General features: G+C 32.1%; 11 protein-coding genes across 11 annotated transcripts in view; 4 read left to right on the forward strand and 7 right to left on the reverse strand.

The window, feature by feature from the left end:
- Positions 1 to 3,535, reverse strand: part of cubi_03386 (uncharacterized protein) — a gene marked incomplete at both ends in the record, with an annotated part of 4,074 nt that extends 539 nt beyond the window's left edge. The window contains one exon of the mRNA XM_029020399.1: positions 1 to 3,535. This exon is cut by the window's left edge and continues 539 nt beyond it. Within this exon, the coding sequence (XP_028874843.1) occupies positions 1 to 3,535 (3,535 nt within the window).
- An 87-nt stretch (positions 3,536 to 3,622) lies between these two features.
- cubi_03387 (uncharacterized protein) lies at positions 3,623 to 4,255 on the reverse strand (the record flags this gene model as incomplete). The annotated part of the gene is made up of 2 exons (XM_029020400.1): positions 3,623 to 3,796; positions 4,178 to 4,255. The coding sequence occupies 2 exons, from the start codon at positions 4,253 to 4,255 to the stop codon at positions 3,623 to 3,625; spliced, it is 252 nt and encodes an 83-aa protein (XP_028874844.1).
- Positions 4,256 to 4,458: 203 nt separating this feature from the next.
- cubi_03388 (hexosphosphate transport) lies at positions 4,459 to 6,822 on the reverse strand (the record flags this gene model as incomplete). The annotated part of the gene is made up of 1 exon (XM_029020401.1): positions 4,459 to 6,822. The coding sequence occupies one exon, from the start codon at positions 6,820 to 6,822 to the stop codon at positions 4,459 to 4,461; it is 2,364 nt and encodes a 787-aa protein (XP_028874845.1).
- A 548-nt stretch (positions 6,823 to 7,370) lies between these two features.
- cubi_03389 (sacsin like HSP90 chaperone) lies at positions 7,371 to 13,721 on the reverse strand (the record flags this gene model as incomplete). Its single annotated transcript, XM_029020402.1, has 1 exon — positions 7,371 to 13,721. The coding sequence occupies one exon, from the start codon at positions 13,719 to 13,721 to the stop codon at positions 7,371 to 7,373; it is 6,351 nt and encodes a 2,116-aa protein (XP_028874846.1).
- Positions 13,722 to 14,370: 649 nt separating this feature from the next.
- On the reverse strand, positions 14,371 to 15,789 carry cubi_03390 (uncharacterized protein; the record flags this gene model as incomplete). Its single annotated transcript, XM_029020403.1, has 1 exon — positions 14,371 to 15,789. The coding sequence occupies one exon, from the start codon at positions 15,787 to 15,789 to the stop codon at positions 14,371 to 14,373; it is 1,419 nt and encodes a 472-aa protein (XP_028874847.1).
- A 643-nt stretch (positions 15,790 to 16,432) lies between these two features.
- cubi_03391 (uncharacterized protein) lies at positions 16,433 to 17,563 on the forward strand (the record flags this gene model as incomplete). Its single annotated transcript, XM_029020404.1, has 3 exons — positions 16,433 to 16,472; positions 16,651 to 16,781; positions 16,877 to 17,563. 3 exons carry the CDS (start codon positions 16,433 to 16,435, stop codon positions 17,561 to 17,563), a joined length of 858 nt encoding a protein of 285 aa, XP_028874848.1.
- A 389-nt stretch (positions 17,564 to 17,952) lies between these two features.
- cubi_03392 (uncharacterized protein) lies at positions 17,953 to 18,633 on the forward strand (the record flags this gene model as incomplete). The annotated part of the gene is made up of 1 exon (XM_029020405.1): positions 17,953 to 18,633. One exon carries the CDS (start codon positions 17,953 to 17,955, stop codon positions 18,631 to 18,633), a length of 681 nt encoding a protein of 226 aa, XP_028874849.1.
- A 149-nt stretch (positions 18,634 to 18,782) lies between these two features.
- Positions 18,783 to 19,418, reverse strand: cubi_03393 (uncharacterized protein; the record flags this gene model as incomplete). The annotated part of the gene is made up of 1 exon (XM_029020406.1): positions 18,783 to 19,418. The coding sequence occupies one exon, from the start codon at positions 19,416 to 19,418 to the stop codon at positions 18,783 to 18,785; it is 636 nt and encodes a 211-aa protein (XP_028874850.1).
- A 552-nt stretch (positions 19,419 to 19,970) lies between these two features.
- Positions 19,971 to 21,182, forward strand: cubi_03394 (protein kinase; the record flags this gene model as incomplete). The annotated part of the gene is made up of 2 exons (XM_029020407.1): positions 19,971 to 20,535; positions 20,590 to 21,182. The coding sequence occupies 2 exons, from the start codon at positions 19,971 to 19,973 to the stop codon at positions 21,180 to 21,182; spliced, it is 1,158 nt and encodes a 385-aa protein (XP_028874851.1).
- Positions 21,183 to 21,619: 437 nt separating this feature from the next.
- Positions 21,620 to 23,101, reverse strand: cubi_03395 (vacuolar ATP synthase subunit B; the record flags this gene model as incomplete). The annotated part of the gene is made up of 1 exon (XM_029020408.1): positions 21,620 to 23,101. The coding sequence occupies one exon, from the start codon at positions 23,099 to 23,101 to the stop codon at positions 21,620 to 21,622; it is 1,482 nt and encodes a 493-aa protein (XP_028874852.1).
- Positions 23,102 to 23,896: 795 nt separating this feature from the next.
- cubi_03396 (uncharacterized protein) lies at positions 23,897 to 25,991 on the forward strand (the record flags this gene model as incomplete). Its single annotated transcript, XM_029020409.1, has 2 exons — positions 23,897 to 25,309; positions 25,911 to 25,991. The coding sequence occupies 2 exons, from the start codon at positions 23,897 to 23,899 to the stop codon at positions 25,989 to 25,991; spliced, it is 1,494 nt and encodes a 497-aa protein (XP_028874853.1).
- Positions 25,992 to 26,227: the final 236 nt, after the last annotated feature.

The following is a 26,227-nucleotide window of genomic DNA, read 5'->3' on the forward strand; positions in this document are numbered from 1 at the left end:
CTCCTTCTCCTTCTCCTTCTCCTTCCTCTTCCTGCTCCTCCTCAAGTTCTCCCATCTCAACTTCCAGTCTTTTTTCCAGCTCTTCCTCGTCCAAAGCCGTCATATTTTCGTCTCCTGCTTCGATCTCATCCATCTCTTCCTCCTTCTCTTTCTCTCTCAAAATTTCCTCCTGACAAAACGCCTTTTTAACTTCTAACTCATTAATTATTAAATACTTCAACAGGCATCCTGGTTGTCTCATTCTAGAACATGACTGTGAAATCTTCCATTTCTTCTTGAGCATCCTCTTGTCATTTAATTTACCTCCCAAATACTTATTGTATTTTAAGTAATTCTTAGCTATCTTATCAGACACTGGAGTTAACGGTAATCCATTTATACCATCTGATAATAACTTTAATGTTTCTTTCAATATATATACCCCATTCTCCTCTTCCCCCTCCACATCATCACCTACTTGGCACTCTTGCAAATTTTCTTCTAGAAATCCCTTCTCATTGGTATTACCATCTTCTAAAAATTCATCACTATCTTCATTTACAAAAGACAAATACTCCTCTAATGTACTATTAAACTCATAATCTTTAGCCCCTATTACGTCAAAAATAGGTCTGCTCTTGTTCCTAGTCCTACTAATCTCAATCATTCTTTCTATACTCTGACCATAATCTTCTATTATGCCATCACCACCACCAATATAATGTTCATCATTCTCAACATTCATATTTTCATCTATATTATCATTATCTTCCAAATACCTACATGAACATAAAGGAAATGGTTGAGTCTCTAAAGATGGTATATGAAGACATTCCCCATTAAAACTCTTATATATCATGGATTCCTCTGACCATAATACTCCAGGTACCTTTTTAAATTCTTTATGATAATCAAATCCATTTGTTATTGCTAACGGTAATCTAACCTTTGTTGAATTCATTATATCTTCCATACTCCAATTACCATCCTCTGAGTATACATTAAATTTACTCCCTAAACTGAATCCTCTTTTCTTGGTCTTGAAACCGCATACATTACCACCTCCCATAATTCTCTCCTCTTCGTCTTGATTGTCATCTTTCCCCCCAATTACAATGTATTCTGGAGTTTCTGAAACTTGTGAATCAAAAGTAACCGTTGGAGTCTCATTAATTTCACTTAATATTGGGGTATCACCATCCTTGTTTGATTCTGCATTCTCATTCCCTCCTAAAGTACATTCTTCGCCACAATTAAATTCATCCCAATCTTCATCACACTCTAACAACCAATCTATTAGCTCTAATCCATTATATACATTAGAATTATAGTACTGCCTTTTAGTTAATTGCTCATTAATCACCTCCAATTCATTATTCTCACCCTCCTCATAGTCTGTGTTTTCTCCAACATCTATTTCCTTTCTCGCTCCTCTTCCTACCTTCTCTCCTTTTTTTCCCTTTTTTTTTTTAAGATGAATATCTTCGTTTCCTATTTCCTCATGAAACTCTTGTAAGCCAACCTGAGTAATCAATTTTACCTTGCTTTCAACTTTTCCAGTCCTATATTTAACACTTGGTTCCATAATCTGTGGTAATCTGATTATTTTACATAACCCAGCTCCAAGATTGTCTTCTTTCCTTAAAATGAACTGATAAAACTCTTCAACAGATTCTTTCATCCGTTTACTCAAAAAAACCCTATTCAACTCATTCTCAAATGTATTCTCATACAGTAATCTCCTAACTCTCTCCACCCTTTCATCTCCTTCATTTGACTCTTTCCCTTCTCTACTCCCTATGCTTGCTTCTTTAGCGACATATACATTTTTACACAATAATCTTCCGCATGTACTCAAAGACAAAAATATCAAACCTTCATCAAATAAATCCTCCTCTTGTGAATTATCTCTAAAACTCGCAAAATCATTAGATAATATATTAATATTATGTCGAGAAGTTGAAGGTGGAATCACCAAATAACCTTTTCTCACATCTTCCCCTCTTTTTTTTTCGTCAAAATATTCAAAATTAACCCTCTTTAGTATAAATACTGTTAAACCTGATAATCCATGAAATATTTGAGACAAAATATTATCATCTATTGAATAACTTTCCAAAATCATATCCAATAAATCAACATTAGACTCTAATAGCTGTGTTCTTTTTGGACTGTAATAATTTCTATCCTGTTCAAGGTCCCATTTACCCATAGTTAGTTCCTTAACTCCTTTCAAATTCATCTTATAATATTGGTTTGAATCCATTTCATCGTACTCTAATACTAATAAAGAATATATTACTCGATGATAGCTTGAACAATATAACATTAATCCACATTTACATGTATTCCTACCTTTTTCTTTCTTGATTATTTCCGGGTTTACCCACTCTATATACCTAAATCTACTTGTATGGTTACCCAAACTCTCTGTAAATGGTATAGAAAATTCCCCTAATGGTATTCTTGAATTCTGATATAAATCTATCACAACAACCTTACTTGATCTTGAATCTATCATTGCCACAATATTTGAATATACTGGATGTACTGATATTCCTGTAATATTTGAATACGATACATTTTTTTTTCTGAGTATCTGTAACTTCATTAATCTATCCTTATATGAAACCAAATTTCTCAATGTATTTTCTTCCAACTCATTATCCTCACATTCTTTTAAATTGTTATCTTTGCAGGGAAATAACATTCTTACTTGATATTTATCCTTACTATCTTTCCTTAACATATATAACCCTTTTCCACCTAGCAAATAAGTATTTGGATTGCCTCCATATACTATACACTGTAACACCTCATTACCAAACTCATAAATTTCATTCAAATCCAACAACATCTTCTTTTTAAATTCTCCATCTCTTAATGATATTCTCATTATTAATCGGTTTGATAATAATAATGTAAACTCCAAAAAATCATAAAGACTTGAAATCATTGAATAAATAGTAATTCCAGAATCTGCTTTTTCACATACTCTATTACTAAAACTTTCGACTTCTTTAAATCTATTAATTAAACCAATTACTTTGCTTTTTAATAAAATACTATATTCTAATCCCTCTTCTTCACTTGCTTTCAAATTCACTATTACCACTTCGTCTAAAGACCTCGCAAATATATTAATCCCATTAGAACTGCTATAATAGAAATCATAACTTGTTTGAAGTTTAATATCCTTTATTGAGCTTTCTAACATGTTTGGTAATACCATTAATCTTTTAAAATAGAAATCTTCTGAGTCTTTAAATTGATCCAAAATTAACACTTCTAGTCCATTCTCTTCAGAACCATATCTCTGAACCAAAATAGGGCCAGAATTTATTCCTATGTCTACTCCTACACAACTCTTTAGAGATGATTCAATCTCATTATCTATTATTCTTGTTGAATACACATTATAACATAAATGTGACGGTGAATAACTTCTATCTTTTGGCAGTATTGTATTAGTCAACAAAGTTGTTATATTTGGTGCTTTGTGACGCCAAACAACCTTTGAAGATCTTAATGGATATTGAAATATATTTTCCCTCATCCTTATTTAATTATTGCTGCTGATTAACTACATGCCACTTTGACTGCTGCAATACCCTTTTTAACTTCACATAATGTATCAAACCACTCACATTAAATATATATAAATCAATGAATCTTTTACTATAACTGATAATGATACTGACGATAAATTTATTACCATTCTTCTCAGTGACTCATCTTGTTCCATTTTTTCTTTTGATTGTTTCATGGCGCCCAAAATTCCTAATGTTAAACTTGGAATATCGGGACAATACAGCTTCTAAAATAATAAAATTTGAATTAAATTCTCTCATTTCTGGGCTAGTGGAATAAAATTAAGAGCTTTTAAAGGGATCTCCAGCTTAGAATTTGGCCAGTATTAATCATTCATTATATAATTTTTCACTACCAACACCCTTATTCCTTGAAACTTTTTTGACCACATTTTCATAGTCAGAAATGAACAGGGGAAAAAAATGTTAAAAAAATTCGCTGAATTTTTTAAATCAGAAACCTTGAATCAAAGAAAGCGAATTATCGCACTCTCTCCTATTAATCAATTAGCAAAACTGGCTCTTATTTACCTATTCCCTCTCTTTTAATTTCCCTTCCGCCAACACGATTCCAAGCCCCCTTTGCTCTTCTCCACTCATAAACTTACCAGTTTTGTGTATAAACCCTCATCTAAAACGTTCATCTCCCCCTCGCAATTAATGCTACATATTAAATTATTATCCATTCTTATTTTTTTTCTACTTTGACCTTTCTTTAATTCTTATTCACTTTTTTTTCCCCACTAAAAAAGCGCCAACTACACATACCGGCAAATACTTGCAAAGAATTGGCAATGCATGCATGCACCGCATGTGGACAAGCATTAAAAATAATACGTGTACAAAATTTGGATAGGTTAGTGAATAAAAAAGACAAAGAATACAAAAGTTATACTACTGGTTTTTGTTTTTTAGTATATGATGCAGGAATTAGAATCAGAAATGAAAAAGTGGAAAAAACTAATAAGCAAAGGAAAAGAGCACTCCAGCCATAATACTCACTAATATAGGCGGTAAGAGTACCTTGAGTGACAGCACCAAATGCTCCCAACCCATTAACAATGCCAGTTGCCATCGAATCAATAGATTTTGTTGTAATACCAGATTTATCAAAAACATCCTGAGCTGCTGTTGAACCCAGAATACTATCAGGGCCTGAAAGACAAAATCCCATAAAAGTTATACCAAATAAAATCGGAAGGTTTAATCCTGTTTTTGTGATTATTATAAAATATAATAGGCTTAGAGAAACAAATATCGTCATATAACAAGCAACCAAAATTCTTTTCCCTCCAAAATATGTATCCGCTATTGCGCCTGCAGAAATAGCACCAATAACACCACCAACATCAAATAAGATTGATGAATACCCTGCAATAGATGGACTATAATCCAATTCACGTATTAAATAATAAGGTAACCAAAATAACATTGAATATCTAATCAATTTTATGAAATAGTAACTTATTGCTATATTTGTTATATTTGGTATTTTTAACAATATTATTAATTTTTCCAAAAAGCTTACATCATCCATGTTTTGGATATGAAATGAAGAGTAACTATCATTTTGAATACTATTTTCTTTTATATTTGAATCATCCAAATTTGAATTCTGCATGCAATATCCACCATTCCCACTTGATCTAGACTTATCGTTAAAATGTTTTCTATTCTTTTTTGTTGGAGAAAACTCTGAAACATAATTTATATGATCATTAAAATCTGGTTTTTCTATTTTTAATGTCCCCAAACCATCATTAGTGCAATTATCTCTACCTTCTATATGTAATTTAGTCTTCGAGCCACTTTCCTTTTTTATATTCTCTGAAAGAGTTGTTTGTATCAGTAATTGGCTACTACTCCCCCCATTCGAACTTGAATTTGCAGACATGTCTTGTGTTTGGTGGTTCTCGTACCCTAAATCGTCTAATTCATTCAAAGAAATTTCATATTCTCTTTTATTTATTGTCTGAGATGATGAAATTAGCAAAGAATTACATCTAGAATCTAATATGCTTCTGTATACAGTATTACCATCATCCAATTCTTCCTCTCCTATTATTTCCTCCATATTTCTTAATTCTCCCTCGCTTTCTCCTCTTTCAATTTTTTCAACCTGAATAGACTTTTCTGACTCAAATGTTTCTAATACTCTATTGAAATTTGTCTCATTCTCAACCGTATCACAGTTATTCGAATCCTCCATCATTACTAAAACCATACTATTCTCGTTTAATTCCTTGTTTACTACATTATCATAAATATACAAATTTCTTGGCTTCTTTAGATATTTAAATATAATCAAACCAAAAAAAAATACGAAAATAGATGGAATGTAAAATACAGACCTCCATCCTAACTTTAAGCAAATTAAGGCTGAAAATGCTGTAGAAACTATTGCTCCGACCTGTTGGCTTGTAGTCCAAACACCCAAAATCCTTCCTCTCTCACTCACTCCAAAACAAGCTATTAAATACTTAACCAGCATTGGATATACGCCTGCATGAAATAAACCATTGAAAAACCAACAGAGTAAAAAAGAAGACGGGCTTTTAGAAATGCCAAATATTAATGATGCAATTGCTGAACAAATAAATGATACACAAATGTATTCATTCACTTTAAAGGTCTCAAACATGGTTGGTATTATTAGTTGACCAAATGCATAAGAACCCAAAAATGTTGTATCTATCCAACCCAAAACCGATGTAGAAAGCGATAAATCTTCCTGAATCTGCAGCTTTACAACTGAAAATGGCTTCCTTGTTGAATACAAAACTAAATAAGATAAATAAGCCAAAAAGAATTTATTATATTCATCTCTTGACATATTGGGAAGCAACTTCTTCATCATTGTTAAATCCATTAACTTATTAATGAACCACTCGTATCTCAAATGTTCAAATTTCTTTTTTGAGCCTATAATATTCTCCATACTAATATTTTCCAGGCTTTTCATTTTCGGACATTCATCTCCTGGTCCTCCCACTATTCCAGACTTAATTGCATTACCTCCATTACCCATTAACATGCATAAATTATCTATACTATTAAAATTTCTGCTTGACTTTGAGCTCCCATCACACGAAGGAAATGCTGTAGAAGTTGAATTCATAGAATCATCTCCATTCTCATACTTATCCAAATATTCAAATCTTTCAAATAATCCCAGTTCGTCACTAGCAGACAAATCTATCTCTTCCTCACAATAATTATTTGCATTTACATTATTTAACCTTAGCTCCTCCATTAATTCACAAGTAAGGTATTAAACAATCAAAATGCTTAATACCTTATGAACTTATTTCACCTTATTAATAATATCACCTGGGTTTTTGTCATAAACCAATTCTAATTCACTCAGATTTCTTAATCTCTTATTGTAGCTTTATCACCACAAATATATTCTTTTTAGAAACTGGGTATCAATCTTGTTACTTTTAAAAATCTCTCTTGATACTCATTAAACAAAAAATAATTACCTTCTTAAAACCTATAAAACCTCGATCTATTCAATTTCTCTTCTTTTATAGTTATTTGTCCCAAAATGATATGAAATTTAAACCAACAATAAAGCCAAAACAAAACTGAATTCTACTTTCTTCCTTCAATCAACGTCAGTCCTTACAATCTTATTTATTTAAAAACTATATCTGTGATTTTTTAACCTCCAAATCTGAATTTCATTTAAATTTGTTGATTTATGCGTTTTTTTCTTATCTCTGCTTTTTTTTATTATTTTAATATGCTCACTCTGTGTGGAATTTTACCGCCTAAGCGGGAAAATGGGTATCAATTTTAATACATATTGTCCAATACACCTGAAGTATTTGAATTAAAATCACATTCATCATTAAAATTTGCCTCGAAAACTCCACTAATTAAATTGCAACTTTCTTGAATAAACTTTTCAGGATTGTCAATTAGAGTCCATTGTGACTCACTTGATCCTGCATCCTTAATTAATAATAATTTGAATTTGTTTCCAGCACTCCTGGCGGATGAAAGTTCATTCCCAGATATATTAAACTGCCAAATTGGTAGTTTTGTTGTTTTTACTTCTATTAAAGCCAGAACTTGTTGTTTGTGATTTTGAGGAATTGATAAATCTTCTCCAGAATTGTGTTCTCTTAACAAAATAAAATCATAAGGAAGAAAACTCTCACTTAGAGAATTCACCCAAATTAGTTTAATAGTTGTTGTTTCTGACTCTTTGAAACACTTGATCTTACATTTTATAAATGAGTCCCTCCGATGATCTTGCAATGCATTCTTATCCTCAATTTTCATGTCCTCAATTCCTGTCCAATTCTTGTAATCTTCCATATCTATTACATCGTTTTCAAAATAACTACTCACAAAATTTCTGGATAAATAATCTTCGATTAAGCTATGGTCAATAGATTTCAAAGCCAGCTTACGTGAAATTGCATTTGGGATTATTACATCAAAAGAAACTTTCTCACCCCAAAATCCCACCACTTTTGTGATTTTTTCTATATTCATCCTTTCTTCTGTTATACTTGCTAATGAGAGAGGATTTTGCTTTATATATTCTTTTATAATTGAGTCTAAATTGCAATCTGTTTCATTTTTATTTTCGCTCATTTCCTCTTTATTAACAGTATTATTATTACCTTTAATACATGTAAAATGTTCAGCCTTATGTTTACCTCTTGTATTAGATAATTCACTTAATAAATTATTTGCTTCAATATATAATGAATTTTGACTATTATTTGTGTTTTTTCTCGACAAGCATTCATCTCTACAACACTTTTTCAGTAGCTCCAAACCTTCTTTAACCACATTCTCCATTGTGAAACATTCTCCTTTCCTATTGCTCATATCATCTACAGTTTGAATATGTTTTGAAAGTAGTAAAAGTCTTTGTGAGCTAGAAAGAATCAAAAGTTCATACAAGTCTATATTAATTATATTGTTAAGATTTGTCAAATCCTTTAATGGATCTAACAGTAAAGTATATAAATCTTTAAGCTGGTTAGTTTTGTCCATACTTTTATTTACAAACAATATAGAAGCTGAATTTTTATTGGGGATCTGTCTATATAATACTCCAATTTTTTTTCTGCTGTTTTTTGGTAAGTTAAGATCTCTAAGATTAAGATCAAAGTTGAGTTCAATATCGTCCACTTCAACTTCATAAGTATTTACAAATGAAATAAGCCAATTAGCTATAGTATAAGCAACTCCTTCTGTTATATTTGAGAACTTTTCAGAGACTGAAAGTGGTTTACAGTCATAAGAATTAGAAATCTGGTTAAATATTTCATTCTCCGATACACAAAACTCACAATTGGTAACTGAGTGGTTTGAATTATTATCTGGTGAATGCTGTTGATTATCGTAGATCTTTTTCTCTTCTAATATTCTCATAATTGACAAATAAATGTCCAAAGAATTGTGTTTAAACAAGAGCATCAAAACCCCCCAGAATTCTAAGTTTAACCAAATTTTATTTGTTCCTTTGTTTACAAATCTTAAGAAATCTGTTGTATTGTGCTTACAATTAACTTTATATGTCGCTCTGTAACATTCTGAAAGTGTCTTTAGTTTTAAAACGTCCTTATAGAAAAATTGAGAGCTTGGGGAATATGAAATTGCTACTGGAATTTGAAAACTATCACTTCTCAAATTTCCAATGGGAAAATCTTCCACACAGCAATCCTCACGCTTAAGAAATTTGTGCATTCCTTTAATTGGTACCCTTGCATTTTTCAAAAACTCATTCCACCATGAATTTTTTCTAGATTGGTTCATTTTTTGAAACACTGGCAAGAATTTACTGATCGAAATATTAATGAATGATTCAAACTTAATTTTTCCCTCTCTAGATTCATCTTTAAGTAAATTAGGGCACTCTCTTAACCATAAATTAGCATAATGGTGATGTACTGGCTGCTCAGAAACCAAAGATAAAAAAAACGGTCTTAAATTTTTGAGTCTACTTTTATTAATAAACTTGCTTAAAACAATAAAAGTTCCATGAAAGAAATCATATGGATCTGACCAAACCATATTATTGTAATCAACTGGTACCCAATTATATAATGTACTCTTCATCAAGGGTATATAGAGCAAACTTTCATTGTAAAATACCTTTTTAATATCCATTGAAATATCAAAATCTGTCTGGTGGCCTAACATATAGTAAATGTCAGAGATTATCTCAATATCAGAAGGGCTTTGATGATTTTTTTCCTGAGAATTATCATCAAAATTCGACCATTCATCTACCAAAGAAGGCCACCAATCTGAATTAAACAAGTTTTCTTGAGTTATTCCAAATCCAAAAATTGCTAATTCTACTATATGCCTTAAATCAGGTCCATAAGAAGGTCTTAACATAACTTGAATGTTTTTTTGAACTTTTTCTCCGTCCCTAAAACCCATTACTCTCTTATAATCTCGCAAAATCTTGATTAGAGATATAGAGGAAATCTGAGTAGTGACACCAATTTCTTCCAAAGTCTCTGATATTAATTTTGACTCTTTACCAATATCTTCCTCGGTTCTATTTAATGTATAATGAGCGGAGTAATATTCATTGTTTTCACGTGATTTTTGATTCTTATATCCATTTCTTAAAGTTACTGGCAATAAATTTAATACAACCTGAGATATATGCTTTATAATTCCGTCTAAGTTCTTATTAATCTTGGGAATAAACAACTCATTTGGCCTGCTTAATAACAAATCTTCATTAAAATCTGCCATATCACAGTTTTCTATCTGTTCCTTATTTACCTGACTCATATAATAACTAAAATACTTGTCATTATTCAGTGAAACTGGTATCCATGGGTAACTTGACAAGATTTTATTTAAAAAAGATGAACTATAGGAACGTCTTGAATACTCATTAGCTATTTGGATGACTGCTCCGGCTCTCATTAAATAAATCAAATGCTTACAATAGAAACAATGTGATTGGCTTATTGGGTAGGTATTTTTATTAACCATCCAACTTAATGGAGATGCATCTGTTTTCGGAGGTAATCTATCAAAGTTACATCCAACATACCATTGTTCAAGCAGGTTAATGAATTTATTGATAAACAACCTGAATGCCAACCCTTTATCATTCTCACTTGAATTACCCGGATCATGAACAATATAATCAGAAGAAATCTCTACAAAATGAAACCTGTCAGATACTTTTGGAAACACCCATTCAACTAAAGGAGGCCATAAGGGAGGAACTATTGTTAAGCCCTTGTATTCAAATGATTTTTCTGAACCACCAATTAATGCTTTATCTTGTACATTATTTTTACTGTTATTTGCAGCCTTAACTTCAGCCGTATTTAAATTCGGCTTTGAACGAAACTTATTGGATCTCTCCCAGTTAGAATGAAGTAGTATTAATGCAGTCAATGACTTGCTTACCTGAGACATCCTCAATGCTACAGAAGTAGGATGTACCATATCTTCCTCTTTGTTGGGCACCTTCTTGCACCTGCTACATTTCCAATTAGACGTAATAATATTAGAACACCTGGCCAATTTGTTCTTGTTTAACAGCTCTTCTTCACTTGCATAGCTTTTTGGAAGATCCTTATTGTACAGCAAAGCCTTTAAAAATGAAGGAGAATAAGTCTGAACTACAATAGGAAGCCTAATTAGGAACCTATTATCACTTCCCAGGATACTTGCCTCCTCTATTGCAAGAGGCGTTATTTTGAGTAGCAATTTGTGTATGTCAATGTTAATTGCATTTTCCCATCCTTTCTCCAATAATACATCAATTTGTTCGGCAATCAATTTGAAAAAAGCGGATGGAGTTAATTTCTCAATCTTAAAAGCTTCCACAAATAAATTCCTTATTTTTACTGGAGCTAATCTATAGACTGTATCACTAAAAAACTCAAATGGGCATACTTTTCCTATTATTGCTGAGTACTTTTGTAATTCATGCTCTCGAAAATAATTGTCAAACGATTCATCTGAGATATAAATTCTCATCATATTCATCTTTTCCATAGGAATTCGTCCATTTCCTCTTGTAGGTATTATTGGTAAACTTAAAAATTTCTCATTTCCTTCAAAAATATCTGCATCTCCTTTTTGAAAAAATAAATAACTATACAATATTAGTAATGCTTCGTCAGAAATACTCTTCAAAAAATCCAAAGGGTTCAATTTTGAAAAAAACTCGAATATATTAACATTCTTTACACTATATGATGATATTATCTGTACTACTAAAACCTGCAACATTTGCAAAGGCCTCATGCAAACATAATGCATGCAAATGTTCCCGCCCAAGAACGTGGGGTGCAATACCGGTCCCATGTGGACATTCAACATGTAGAGAAAATTCCAATGCAGATTACAAAAAATACACAATTTTTCATTATTTGTATTTTTTTTTGAACAAAGGTCGCTGAGTTGAATATTAATAGACAATTTATCAAGATGGCAAAATGAACCGTCAATTTTTATAAATATGGGCTCCTTAACCAGTTCGTTAGCGCAGATTGAAGATAATGAACAGCTTTGAGTTTGATTTTGTTCATCTAGTCTTGGTGGAATCCAACTTACTTTAATCAGTTCTGAGGTTTTTAAAATGAAATGCTTCAAGTTATCGCTAAAGCTTGACTCCTGCATAGTTAGCAATGGCAAAGACTTAGCAGTGAGTAAATTATCCATAAATAGTGAATATCTTTGGTTAATTAGACAAATTTTTGTTGAGGATGACAATACTGGATTAATCATGTTAGCAACAAATTGTGGGATCTGTCTTCTGAAAATTACATCTAAAATGGTAGAATTCCAGACATTATCAGCAATTATATCCTCTCTATTTGCAGTCAAAATCAAGTCTTGAATATTAACATGAAAAGGAAGGTGGATTCTATTACTCAAAGGGAATGTACAAAACAACTTTCCCGCGAGTCTTTTGTGCTTTCCAAAAGTTGAAGATCCCAAAGAGAATGACGATGAGCTTATTATCCGCTCATCTTTATTTATTTCAAGCTTTGAATTAGAATGAAATAGAGGAAGAGCAATTGACCATATAGTTGAAGATCTTGTAACTCTATCTCTGAGAGTGGCATTCTCAAGCTTTTGTTCATCTGAAATTGGGATTTCCCAGTCTACAATAAGGTATTTAGAAGAAATCAAACTTTCTCTTAAAAGTTTTTCTTTATTAAAATCTAAATCATCGTCATCAAACTGAGATACCTCAATTCTTACAAACTTGAAACTCTTAATTGAAGAAAAAATGTCATCTTTAAATTTATCCAGGCTAAAAGTTTCACCCAGCATTTTAGAAACATCAGGAACTGAAACCAACTCAATTGAAGTTAGTCTTCTTCTTAATAACGGAAACGTTGTATTATTTTTATTGGAGCAAAATTCTGAGCCTTTTCTAGGCTCTACATCTATCACTATTGATTTAATATTCCTCAAAAAGAGAAGAATGTCATGTACAAAAGTATCGTGGATTGCTGATAAAATGGATGAGAATTTTTGTTTCATGTTCTTCCCAAATGGAAGATAGTGCAGTGTTCCCAAATTGTTTGAATTCTTTTCAAACTTATCCCCAAATTCAAATCCTATATTATCCGTCTTCCAAGGAGTGCCGTATAAACTAATGTTTGAATGAATTGTTCTAACTACCTCTGGAAAATCTGATGGCTCTTCCCATTTTGGAACAATATAGCTCAACTCAATTTCTTTATCTGGCTTGCTAGAAAATTTAATTGAATAACCACCACTATATATACCTGGATTGTCAGTTATCTTAAATAATGACCTATATCCAATACCTTTTTCTCCAGTAAAATACCTTGATTGTGTATTTTTTTTTGATGAATTACCAATATCACAAACCGATTCTATATTTTCACGTGTCATTCCCTTCTCATTAACATGAAATACCAAGCAGTCCCATCTTAACAAGATATAAACTTGAGGAGTATTCTCATCCACTTTATCCATATCGAAGTTGGAATCATCAGCATTCTGAAGAAGTTCCAGTAATACACGTCCAAAAGATGAATAAAGTTCATTTGATAATATTCCTATTGATCTGTCTTGTCTGTCCCTTTGGGATTTATTTGATACAAACAGGTTCTGTCTTATTTCTTCAATGTGTTCCTTGGCTTGATCATTGTGCACCATATTAAATACTCATTATATTATTGTTATTTTCCTTAATATACGTAAAACTAGTATCAATACCCAAACTTTCACACTTGTTTTTAAAATAAAATAAAAATTTATATATTATCTCTATTTTGTTTTATTTCCTTTTTTAGGATTATAATGTTATGATGACAAATATAAATTATTTTCACGTAAAAAAAATCAATGAGTAATATTTTTAAAAAATATTAATATTTTCCCTCCTAAATGAAATTCAATTAATATTTGTTAAATTTCTTCAGATTATTATCCCTCGTCCTCTTCGGTTCATTAGTACATAGAAAATATTTTTCTCTGTTATATAAACTCTTTTTTTCCTGAAATATCATTCAATTTTTTTTCAGTTTTTGCATTGTGTTTGTACAATACGGAAATGTTAATTATTCCCATGTAAAAATGATTCTTTCTTTTTTTTTTTTTTTACCAAGAAAGCATACATGTTAGAGGTTCTATTCTCAAAGGGAGCAAATTTTTTGTCAATAAGAATAAATTTTCTTAGAATTAAAGGGTTGGTTTGCATGCATGCAATTTTTCAATAAAATACTTAAAGAAGAAATCAAACAAAAATCTATTAAAAAAAAAATAAAAATTATATATGAATTAGAACAAGTTGTTTGAGTTATGATTAATTTAATTTAAAAGAAATTGTCTTAAATTCAAATGTGTTTATATCCAGAAGTACCAAAGTAGGGTTGTTAGAAAATTCAGGAATAGTGAAGCATACTGGTCCATTATTAGGGAATTTATATGACTCAAATTCTAATTGATTTCCTGCAAAAATGACTTGAGGAAAAGATTCGTCAATATAATCCAGAGAAAAAGGATCTTTATCGAAGAATGGGTGAGAAGGCACTGCATCAGGACATGTTGGAGCAATATTTCTGGATTCAACGCAAAACTTGAGAGCATCAATTGGCTTTGAATATGAAGAAAATAAAGAAATCTTAGAAATGCACTCTCCAGAAACACCAGTAACCCTGATATCGTTTACAGAGAATAAACAAGGATTGGTGAAAGAATTAAATGACTGATAACTCTTAGAGTTCTTGAATATATAAGGCTGAAAAGGAGGTTGAGGTAAGGAAATTGGAACAGGATCATTCTCCCCAGGCATAATTGCAAAAGAGATAGAGGAAGCCAGTTGAGAAATAAAAGAATCAATCATTTCAAGTCTGCTAGAAAGTAACTCATTATTTACAACTAACTTTGTTCCAGTACCAGTACTAGTCTCTTTTGCAGTATCTAAAAGTCTTATAGTGTTTCCTGCAATAATTAAGTAAGCAATTCTGGAAGACAAAAGTCTGTGTTCGTCACTATATGAGGAGATACCCATAATGAAGTCACGAAATAATTGCAAAGACAATGAATCCTGAACGTCGGATCCTATATTTAAACCCGAAACAAAGCCCAAATATGTGGGTTGAGAAATTTTCACTAGGGAATGCTCTTTTCTAATGATTTCTTCAGGAGGAGACGCAAAAGTTAGGTCAGAAACTAAAAAAGCACCCCCTGAATTCTGTACTCCTCTTACTGCTACCACAGTACCAGAAATTAAACTGCTTACCGATAATACTTCTTCTTTTAAAACTAATGGAATTCTTGAAGAACTGTCTTCTATATAAAGCTTATCATCATCACTAGTGTAATTGCTTAATTGATTGTTCTTTGCGAATTCCTCAATATCTTGAAGATATTCATCCAAAATTGTAATTCTATTTTTCATCTCTTTAGTTATCAATCCCATAATGATGCACTCAGATTCCATTTTTATATCTTTAAGCTGATTTAAAATAGGCACTGAGTTATCTTTAGGGTTATGGCTCCCAGTTTCCTCCTCGCTCTTTACCTGCTCTATTGAAAGATTGCATTTCCATTTCTTCTGTATCGTTTTCAACAAAAATGGGCGCAAACTCATAAATCTAGAAAAACATAAATGGCAATACTGGTACGGAAAGCTGTACTCCTTTAATCTGAATCGTTCACACTCATTCTTAATATTCACTTCTGGCCGTTCTAGGCCTTTTATCTCTTTTTCTAATTTCATCTAAAAATCTGTAGGTCCTTTATGTTGTTCAAAAATGATCCACACAGCCCTTTAACTTTCTACTTAACCTATTTCCCTTTCTATTTTCTGAATTTCCTTTTTCACTTGTTACTATTCCCAATTACCTATGAATCAATAAATTGGCGGGAATTATAATTACCACAGTTACTGTTGTTCTGAATATGTTGGCGCCCAAACATGCTTTACAAACAACCATGAATGATTTTTGGCAGTATAAAAGAACTTATCTTGCTCTGGCATAATAAAAACTACTAAAATTTAGGTTTTCATATTTTCTTCCTTAGTCCTTTATGTTTTCCCAAACAATTTGTATTTTCTCAGGTTCACTCATTTTCAAAGTGGAATTTAAAATTAGAAAGAACAACGAAAACTCTAGAAAATATATTAATTAGCTATTTATATGATTACCCTTTATTAGTATTCATAATCACTCCTATTTCTCTTTTTTCTCTGTTTTCACTACTCATTTTTTGCTATGCGCGGGGTTCCCGCCAAAACTATTATTAAATTATTTCTTTTTAGTAATCAGAATTTTTATTAAACTACAAAAAGCAAGAAAGGCAAAAAGAAGGTGAAAGCAATAGGTTTGAGGTTTAATAGTACTTGTTAGAAGTCAAACCTAATGGATTATACCGAGAAGGAGCATTCCCCATTAGAAAAAGGTAAGTTATAAATGTAATTGACAAACTAGTACCTAAGTATATGTGTGGTCATGTGTGTGTTAGCTCTAAGCTAGCCAAAAGCTAATGAATTGGTACTTTAGAAGTAAATTTTGGTCAAAATTTGAATCAAAGATTAACTTTTTTTATTTGCCTTTATGATTTGTATACTCTAATTCAGAAAATTTGGGGATTAATTTAATTAATAATGACCTGGAATACATTGACAATATATATAGCTCAAAGAATTTTGGTTTGACAGATGATTCACACGTTAAGAATCTAAAAGAATCTCAGGAGATTTTACTTATGGTAAGTTTTCCCACAAAATAATACTGCCAAAAAACATTATTATTTGTTGTTCCTATACATTACTATCATCTAACCTTTTATTTCAAATAAACAAGTCTTGGATCAATGAAGTAGTGTCTCCAGAGTTATTAACATACTGTGAGTCTTCAATACAAACCCTATGCTATTCTATATTCAAGGAAAAGGAAAAACTACGATTCATTGAGGGTGAAAGAGGAATTCCGGATATTGAAGATAAAATTGAGCAAGATCTGATTAATCTTCACATAAATAGATCAACCAATATGCTCAAAATGTATCTGAAACAAAGAATTATGAAAATCTCAGAATTCCCAGATTTCTCTATTGCTAATTCAAGAACAAAAAGCGATGTAGACTCAGAATCCAACATCAGTCAGGAGGAAGCTGTGTTTGCTTTAAAACTCTCCAAACTTCAGTGGAAGTATTTGGACGAAGTTATCTCCAAAATGAAGAATACACTAGCGACAGACTCTTCTGTCCCAATCCCAGCACCATCCTTCCATAGATCCGTCCGTTTTAAATGTATTGACTCTATCGGAAGAGTCCAACTCCAATCATTTGCAACTCCTGAAAATACCTCATTTACCCAATTTGATGACCAAGATCATTTTTCACAAAATGAATCAGAGAAAGTCATCAACATTGAAAAAGGAAAGATATATACTTGTAAATATGAAGATGTGAGGGCTCTCCTAGACCGGAACACCATTCAGCTATGGCCATGGCCTCCTGTTACTAGCAATAAAAACAATTCAAATTAGCTAAAATCCCTTAGAGAGCTCAAAAAAGAGCACATAGAGATTCCATAAACCTTTATTTTTACTGCTTCCTATTCTTAAATATTTCCCGCCACTTCCTCTGCATGCCAAGTCGGCCGATGGCCCGCCGGCGGCACCCCGCATGGCGCCGGCCCAAAACAAGCAATGCAATGTGTAGTTAAAGTACGTTGTGAAAACAAAGAAATTGAAATTTTATGTGTTGAACAAAGAGAATTCGTATGTAAGTATTTGTTTGCATACGTAATCACATACATTGGACGTGTTCGTTACATTTTGTAAAATTGTGCACAGGCTCTTATTACAAGAAGAGAGCATCTATCTCATAGTTACTGTGGACACAAAATATACTTGAATCTGAATAGAGTAAGAATATGTACAGAGAACAATCATCGACAGTTCTAGATTCTCCTGTGAATGGTGTTGGTATTGGACTTGGAGGCTCCGGCTCGTCCTCTATGAGCTCAAATTTCAGTAGAATGGAAAGTATAAATCGATCAGGAAGTAAAACAGGAGCCGTTAACCCAAAGTACTCAGAGTATGGCCCGACAGTAATGCAGATTTTGGAGACTTATGAAAATCTTAAACTAAAGGCTCAGAGTATTTCCAAGAGAAAATTGAGATCCTGGGAGGGAGATTTCTTTTGCCTTTCATCATTTCAAAAGGTGTCACAACCAAAGGATATCACAGACAGATTAGAGAAGAATCTTCGATACTTTCTGCTTAACTACATTGTAATAATACTGGGTATGACTATACTTTCCCTCATTCTAAATCCTATTTCGCTGATAATCATTATAATTTCAACCTTCTCCTCAGCTTTTGTTGCATCTAGACCGACTGATACAGTGTTGCTACCAGGAGATAACGTAATTAGCAAAAAAGTAGCTCTGTATATGATTGCAGGAATATCTACTGTGGTTATTTTGGTATTCTCAGGCGCCTTATTATTTACATCTTTGGCTGTTTCACTAATCTTAGTATGTATTCATGCAATCATACATATTGGAAAGACCAGTTACGACCAGGTTGCAAACCTGGAGAGTGAGGTATAATATCTGGAGGTAAAAAACCATGAAAATAGGCTATTAAGACTAGAAACTAGAAAGATTTACAAAGTTTTAGTACTTATTAGATTAAAATATATATGTCACCTAATTCTATCTCCTAAATATAGTCTTTACTCTAAATTGTACCTGTATGATTAAAGCTTCTCTTGAACTCTCTTTGAAACTATTCTAAGATGGTTATAAACCTTTCCAGGAGGAGTTCCCAAAATTAAACTACATAAAGCGTCTCTGGCTAATTTAATATTATGAAAAGCTCCCATTAAATGGAGCTTTTGTCCGGCCAAAACTATCCTAGTCCTGGTTGAATTCTCAATAGCATACTTAGTTTTACCGTCTCTCCCAGAAATTCTCCCAATACAACGTGACAAATGTGCACCGTTTAGTCTCTTAACATCCTTAATTTCAAAACTTTCTATATAAAGATCATCTAATCTCAAAAGAGCAATGGCATCCTGAAGCTCAAACCCAAGAAGAAAAGCTTTGATAAAATCAACTCCTTTTTGAAGAGATCCAATATCAGTACAGTCTGGTCCATACTTAAGTTCTACACATCTTCTCTTAACATTCATTCTCACATGTAGTCCCATATGCTCTACTAAAGGAGTCACAATATTAATCCACTGGTTTTTTAATGGAGTCATCCTATTTTCTGGAACCATTACTCTTCTAATTTCATTGCTTCTGTCAACTTCTGTCCCAGTTAATGGCTTGAAAGGTCCTTCAGTCCGTCTCTCCTCCATATCCATATCCATGTTCTTTACTTCACCCATATGTAAACAAGTCAAAAAAAGTGTCTAACTAATAAAAACCAATTCTTCTTTCCTTTACTAAAGTCCTTTCTGCACAAATCTTAATATTATTCTCCCTGCTTTTTATTTTATTCAATTCCAATATATACCGTCAAAGTTAACTATAATTTTTACCGCCAAAAGTTGGCGCCATAGTGTTTTTTTTTTAGGTTTTTCCGAGGGGAAGTTTAGTGGAAATAATTAAAAAAATAGGTGAAAGAATATAACAGAAGAAAAGGAAAATGTGAAAACATTTGAACAGAGGAAAACTTGCTAAAAATGGAGTGAGAAAGTTTTAAGAGATATAAGTCTAGAGTCTGATTATACTTATGTTATGATTGAATTAGCTATTTGGAATGTAATGTTAATAAGTGTATAGTAATTTAAAGAATTACGTTTTAGTGAATAAAAACAGTGAAAAAAAAAATTGATAAAAAAAAGTGGTATTGCGAGAATCAACAATAAATCAGATACAGCAAAAGAAAAAATAGTGAGGACAAACAGAAAGTACTAAGTTAGTGTGTTGAATTGATAATGCTTACAAAAGGAGGAGATTATTCAGAATACTCAGAATTGTATACACAAAATGTTGAGAAATCTACTGGAGACGATATATGTGAAACTGTAAGGAAACATGTGAGAGAATATCTTGAAAAAGAAAGTAGAATAAACTTTTACTTTTTTGAAAAGAATAGCTGCCTGATTAATAATAAATTTGTAGATCTTCAGGTCCAATTGAACTCACAGCTTTGTCCAAAAATTAAACTTTGGAAAGAAATTAAAGAAATGAACTTTCAGGAATTTATAAAATCTGAAAATGAACCACTTCAAAACTTGTTTGCAATAAAAATCTACTCAAAGCCCCAACTCATACGGAGAAACATTGTTTACTCCACAAATGGGAAAATCAGGACCCAAATGCATCGCGTAATTAACGAGATCAAGATCCTACAATTCCTTGCAGAAACCAACCCTTCTGACTACTATATTATTAAATTACATAAAGTTCTTGAATCTTCTCCTTCCGCCCTATCCTCTGGGAAGCTTTATCTCATCTTTGACTTCTTTTTAAATGGACCCACGATGGCGCCTGACCCAGGTTCGAGGTGCGCGCGCGCGGGTTCGGACTTGAAATTTGAAAAGAGTCTTTTAGTGTATAAGCCAGGACCTGCATTAAAGAGGATGGAGGGGAATGTAAAGAGAATGGCTTACTGTGTCGGAGTAGCTCTCTCTAGACTTCATGAGCTTGGAATTGCTCATAGAGATGTAAAACCTGACAACATCCTGCTTGCAAATACTGGAGATGTGTTTTTAAATGATTTTAATTCGGCAGAATTCTTAATTCAAGGCAAATACGTTCAAGGTACCGAGGGAACATATGCATTTTTCCCTCCTGAATACTGTAATATAAGCAGCAACTTTGATAAGACTGCTAATGAAAAAGATGGAACTTCTGAAGCCAACGAACTGGAAGGTGTCCAGTCTACTCTCCAATTGGGGTGCCCAGCTGACATGTGGGCTCTTGGAGTTACGATTTGGTGTTGGTTCTATGGTACTTTACCTTTTCAAGGAGAAAGTATTTTGGAACTTTTTGATAACATTACAAAATGTAAGATTGAGTTTCCTAAGCATCCTACTTTATCACAGCAATGTATTCATGCTCTTACACATCTTTTAGACCCAGACCCAAATTCTCGTTGGACTGCCCAACAGTTCCTTGGGTCAGATTGGTTCTCTGCAAATTGATTGAATCAATTCAATTTATCTTTTTTCATTACTGTTGCAGATTGTTATTTTTGTGTCAGTCCGATACCTTTCTACTTTGCATGCATGCGTACATGCAGTTTTGTATTGGAGACCCAATCCTCATACCTCTAGGCGCGTAATGTGTATAGCAATTGTAGATAATAAGGGTTAAATAAAATAATTAAAATATTTATTACTAATAATAATAGAGATCACATCATATCTTTTTTTTTATTAAAAATACATAGAGAAATCATGGCTATATCTTTATTTGCTATTAAACTGTTCAAGGAAATTATATCAATTTCTGAATCTATTGTAGTATTATTTAAATCCCCCCCCCTCTTCACTGTATTATCTCTCTACTTACTTTTTCATCAATGTTAACCCTAATCCTTTTAATACTTGCGTTATGTCATTTTAAATTTAATACTCCTCTATTTGGAATGCTGAATATAACTGTCTCTTGGATAATACTTTTGTAATAAATCATGCTTAATTTTCTTAAGCATATCCTCAGGGAATGTTCTGAGAAGTTCCCAAGCAAGATCCAAACTTTCAAAAATATCTCTCTTTTCATATGGACCCTGAGAAAGGAATTTAGATTCAAATTTACTGGTAAACTCAAGATATAATGAATCATCGGATGAAAGAGCCTCCTCTCCTACAACAGCAACCATAGCTCTGGTGTCTTGACCAATAGCATAATTAGCATAAAGCTGATCAGAAACTGATGGATGATCTTCTCTTGTTAGACCAGCACCAATACCAGACTTCATAAGACGAGACAATGATGGTAAAACATTAATTGGTGGATAAATCTGTCTGTTATAGAGAGCTCTATCAACAAATATTTGTCCTTCTGTAATGTAACCAGTAAGATCTGGAATTGGATGTGTAATATCATCGTTTGGCATTGTTAATATTGGGAACTGAGTTATTGAACCATTTCTACCCTCAATTCTTCCAGCTCTTTCATAAATTGTTGAAAGATCTGTATACATATAACCAGGATAACCTCTTCTACCTGGAACCTCTTCTCTTGCTGCTGAAACCTCTCTAAGAGCATCTGCATAAGAACTCATATCTGTCATAACAACAAATACATGTAAATCTCTTTCATAAGCCAAATATTCTGCTGTTGTTAATGCTAACTTTGGAGTTAAAATCCTTTCAATTGTTGGATCATTAGCTAAATTCAAAAAGAGGCAAACTCTTTCCATAGAACCATTCTCTTCAAAATCACGTCTAAAGAATCTTGCAGTTTCCATATTAACTCCCATAGCAGCAAATACTACAGCAAAATTGTCATCAGAATGATCCATAACATCTTTACCAGATACTAAAGAAGCTTGACGACAAATCTGAGCACCAATATCATTATGTGGAAGTCCTGCAGCTGAAAATAATGGAATCTTTTGACCTCTAACAACTGAGTTCATTACATCAATTGCTGAAATTCCTGTTTGGATCATTTCTCTTGGATGAACTCTGCAATATGGATTAATTGGACTACCATTAATATCAATATAATCCTCAGCAAAAATTGGAGGGCCATTATCAATCGGTTTTCCACTTCCGTTAAATGTCCTTCCTAACATATCCTCTGTTATCGGCATACATAATACATCTCCACTAAATTCAACTCTACATGATTGATTATCAATACCTGTAGTACCCTCAAATACTTGTACTACAGCTCTGCTTCCTTTAACTTCCAAAACTTGTCCTTCTCTAACTGAACCATCTCCTAAAGTAATTCTAACAATTTCATTGTATTTTGGAAACTTTACATTATCTAAAATAACCAATGGACCCTGAACTCCTGAAACTGTTCTATACTCCATTCTAGGAGCAATATTATAGTTTCTTGTAACTGCTGCTACATTTGCCTCGCAAGCCTGGCTTGAAGTTACCATCTTTGTGTAATTACTATCACTCTGAAAAGGTTATTGTGACTTCCCCAAGTGTTTTATTATCCTAAATTGATATTATATAAATTTTTTTAGGACTTCAAATTTTCTGCGATATATTTTCTTTTTTTTCTTTTTTTAAGGAAAAAAATTCTTAAATTTCCTTTTAAAATTAAATTATATTCCCACCAATATTAATATTCCCTCTTGCCTTATATTTTAAACGATCAATGGCTTTTATAAGAGAAAAAAATATTTATATTTATATGTATTTATTGGTTTCAGTTCGATTTCCCGGTAAAAAAAAAAAAATGTACGCAATATTTTATCATCTCACATAATTATTTATTTTGTTTAAATTATTGTTTTTATTTAAATTTGTTTAGTTTAGTTAATCTTTATTCTTTCTTTATTATATCTTGTTTTCATTTATATTAATATTTATAATTTAGGCGCCATATGTCTCTATCATCCCGCATGTTTTTACCGCTATAACCTGTAATATAAAACCAAGACAATTTTAGGCGGGTTTTATTAATTATTTAATACAAATTTTTTCCCCATAATAATTGGGGGAAACTGAAATAATTTAAGGAAAAAAAAGGTGCCAATAAAAGAGCATTAAATGACGGAGTTAAGTGTTTTTGAAAGTTAAAAATTAATATTCCATATTAATTTTTATTCTTTTATTTCTGAAGAAGGAATTGAATCACTTTTGCTTTGAGTATATACCATTACCATAAATATACATTTATTAATAAACCACTGTATTGAGGTGAATAAAACATTTTATATATAAAAATGCCACCCAAATCAAAAGGTCAAACTATCCAACTTAGAGACTTGCAAAGAATGGCATATGAGAATGGAGAAGTAATGGAAGGAATCTTGCCAACTCAGAGTCTTGGTATTGAAAGAACTGATAGTTATAATAGTAATCGAAGTGGTGGCGGTGGTAGAATGTCAAGTAGATATGACAACGATGAGAAGGTTGCCCAAATGCTCGAAACTGATTGGAGAAAAGGTAGAGATGGAGGTGATCTGCAAAGAACAACTTCGAAATCTGGAAGAGATAGGTTCAATCGGCCAGATATTGATGATACAATTTGTAATACCAATTGGAGAGATGACTCAGGTAGATCCACGGAAAAGCCAAAACCTGAGCTTGATTTTAGGAGAGGTGCATCTAGAAATCATGATAACTCTGCTGAACCCAGCTCAATTAACTTTAATTGGCGAGATAACTCCAATTCTTCACAGAATGCTTGGGGATCTTCAAACTTTGGATCCAGATTTGGACGCGAAAATTCAAGTAGAGTACATTTTGATGACAGGCCAGACTATTTAAAGAATAGATTTAAGAAGAAGACTGATGTTGAAAGTTCCACCCAAAGTAATGGTGACAATGTCTGTAATAACTCCAATATGGATATATCTTCGTCTTTGTCTCAAAAACTTAATGTTTCGGATTCCAAACCTGTCTCAAATACGGGTAATTCTTCATCTTTAAATGGCATTTTGAACTTAAATAACAAACCACAACAATCCAATAATACTCAAGTAGCTTCAAAAGTTGAGAAGAAACCAAAGCAAATAAAGAAAGTCCAGCCAGTTAAGGAAGCAAAGAAAATCGATGATTCCGAGACCAACATCTCATTATGGCAAGTTTCTGATCCAGTGGTTTTGAATACTTTTGAAAAAGAACTCTTTGCATGTTTAACAGGAGAAATACCTACAGAAAAATCTGTTCCAGCTTCTTCTTTCGAACCAAACACATATTCACCACCAGATTCTGACAAAATACTTGGTTTCATTTCTAACTTCATAGATAAGTCCATCTCTCCGGAAGATAAACAGTCTCTTTCAATGATTGCCAAGCTTTCTCACGTATTTACCTTATTTTCTTCTGCATTGCGTTGTATCGATGATGTTATTCTACTTTCCAAGAGTCTCTCTCCAATATTTAATTATTTTATTACCAAAAATAAAGCAGGAGAAGCTACTGCAAAGCTTTACATCCTTATTGAGATTCAAAGAATGGCCTCTGTAATCGGAAACCCCAAAATTGACAATGTTACAAGTATTCTTGAGTCTCTATGGATCTCACTTTTAAAGTCCAAGATTGTTTCTAGAGACACGTTCAATCTTTGGCTTAACAAGAATGATCTATTGGGTGATGAAAGTAAGTTTGGCAGAAAGAATGCACTCTTTGAGGTAAGTTTACTCTTTTATTTTGTAGTTGGTAATTTATACAGAACTTGATATATGGATCATTTATTATATGGGTCAATACTTATTATAATTAGTGTTGTTCATTTTCGAATACCAAGTTATTTATGGCCAAAACTTACTTTATTATAGATTTTTGGTTAATTCTGTATTTACAACTTTTGTAAACTGGACTTTTTCACAAGGTAATTTTTTGGCCAAGACTCAATTTGAAAGAAATAGGTTATTTACAATCCATGGACTAAATACCAAAAGATTTTGAATGACTAATTTTAAAGGAAAGAAGAAAATTTTGGGAGATTATTCTAATAATTAACTTATTACTAGTCTTTAAATCTCCTTTTCTTCTCTTCATTTAAATTATTTCTTCAAAATCACTGTTCAGGTTAGGTCCAATTTCAAGATATTGTTTATAATAAAGGCCTTTCATACATTTCATCCACATAAACATTTAAACGATAACTGGATTCTTAGATGCAACACACCCATTTTTTCATCCAATATGTATCAACTTCTGTAATCAACTCTTGATAAAAATTTAATGCTTTATTAAATTATTAATCATTTAATTTTTCTAATTCCTTAGTTGACTGCATTCTTTGATTGGCTTAATTATGATGAAGAGACCTTGTCAGAAGAGGAAAACGAGGATGATGAAGATTTTTAATCAACTAATATACCTCATCCATTTTCTTTACACTCTAGTACATTTAATTTATGTTTATTAGTTTGATCTTTATATCTATAATTATAATCTGCCCCTTACAATATTTTTCTGTAAAATACCCTTTCATTATCTAATTAATGCTTATCTGCATTTTTTTTATAATAAAATATAATATTAATGTGGACGCTGACGTAGCCAATAAAAAGGAACTTTTTTTCCATTATATATAAAAATTG

Source organism: Cryptosporidium ubiquitum (assembly GCF_001865345.1).
Source record: "Cryptosporidium ubiquitum isolate 39726 chromosome Unknown contig_3, whole genome shotgun sequence".
NCBI lineage: Eukaryota > Apicomplexa > Conoidasida > Eucoccidiorida > Cryptosporidiidae > Cryptosporidium > Cryptosporidium ubiquitum.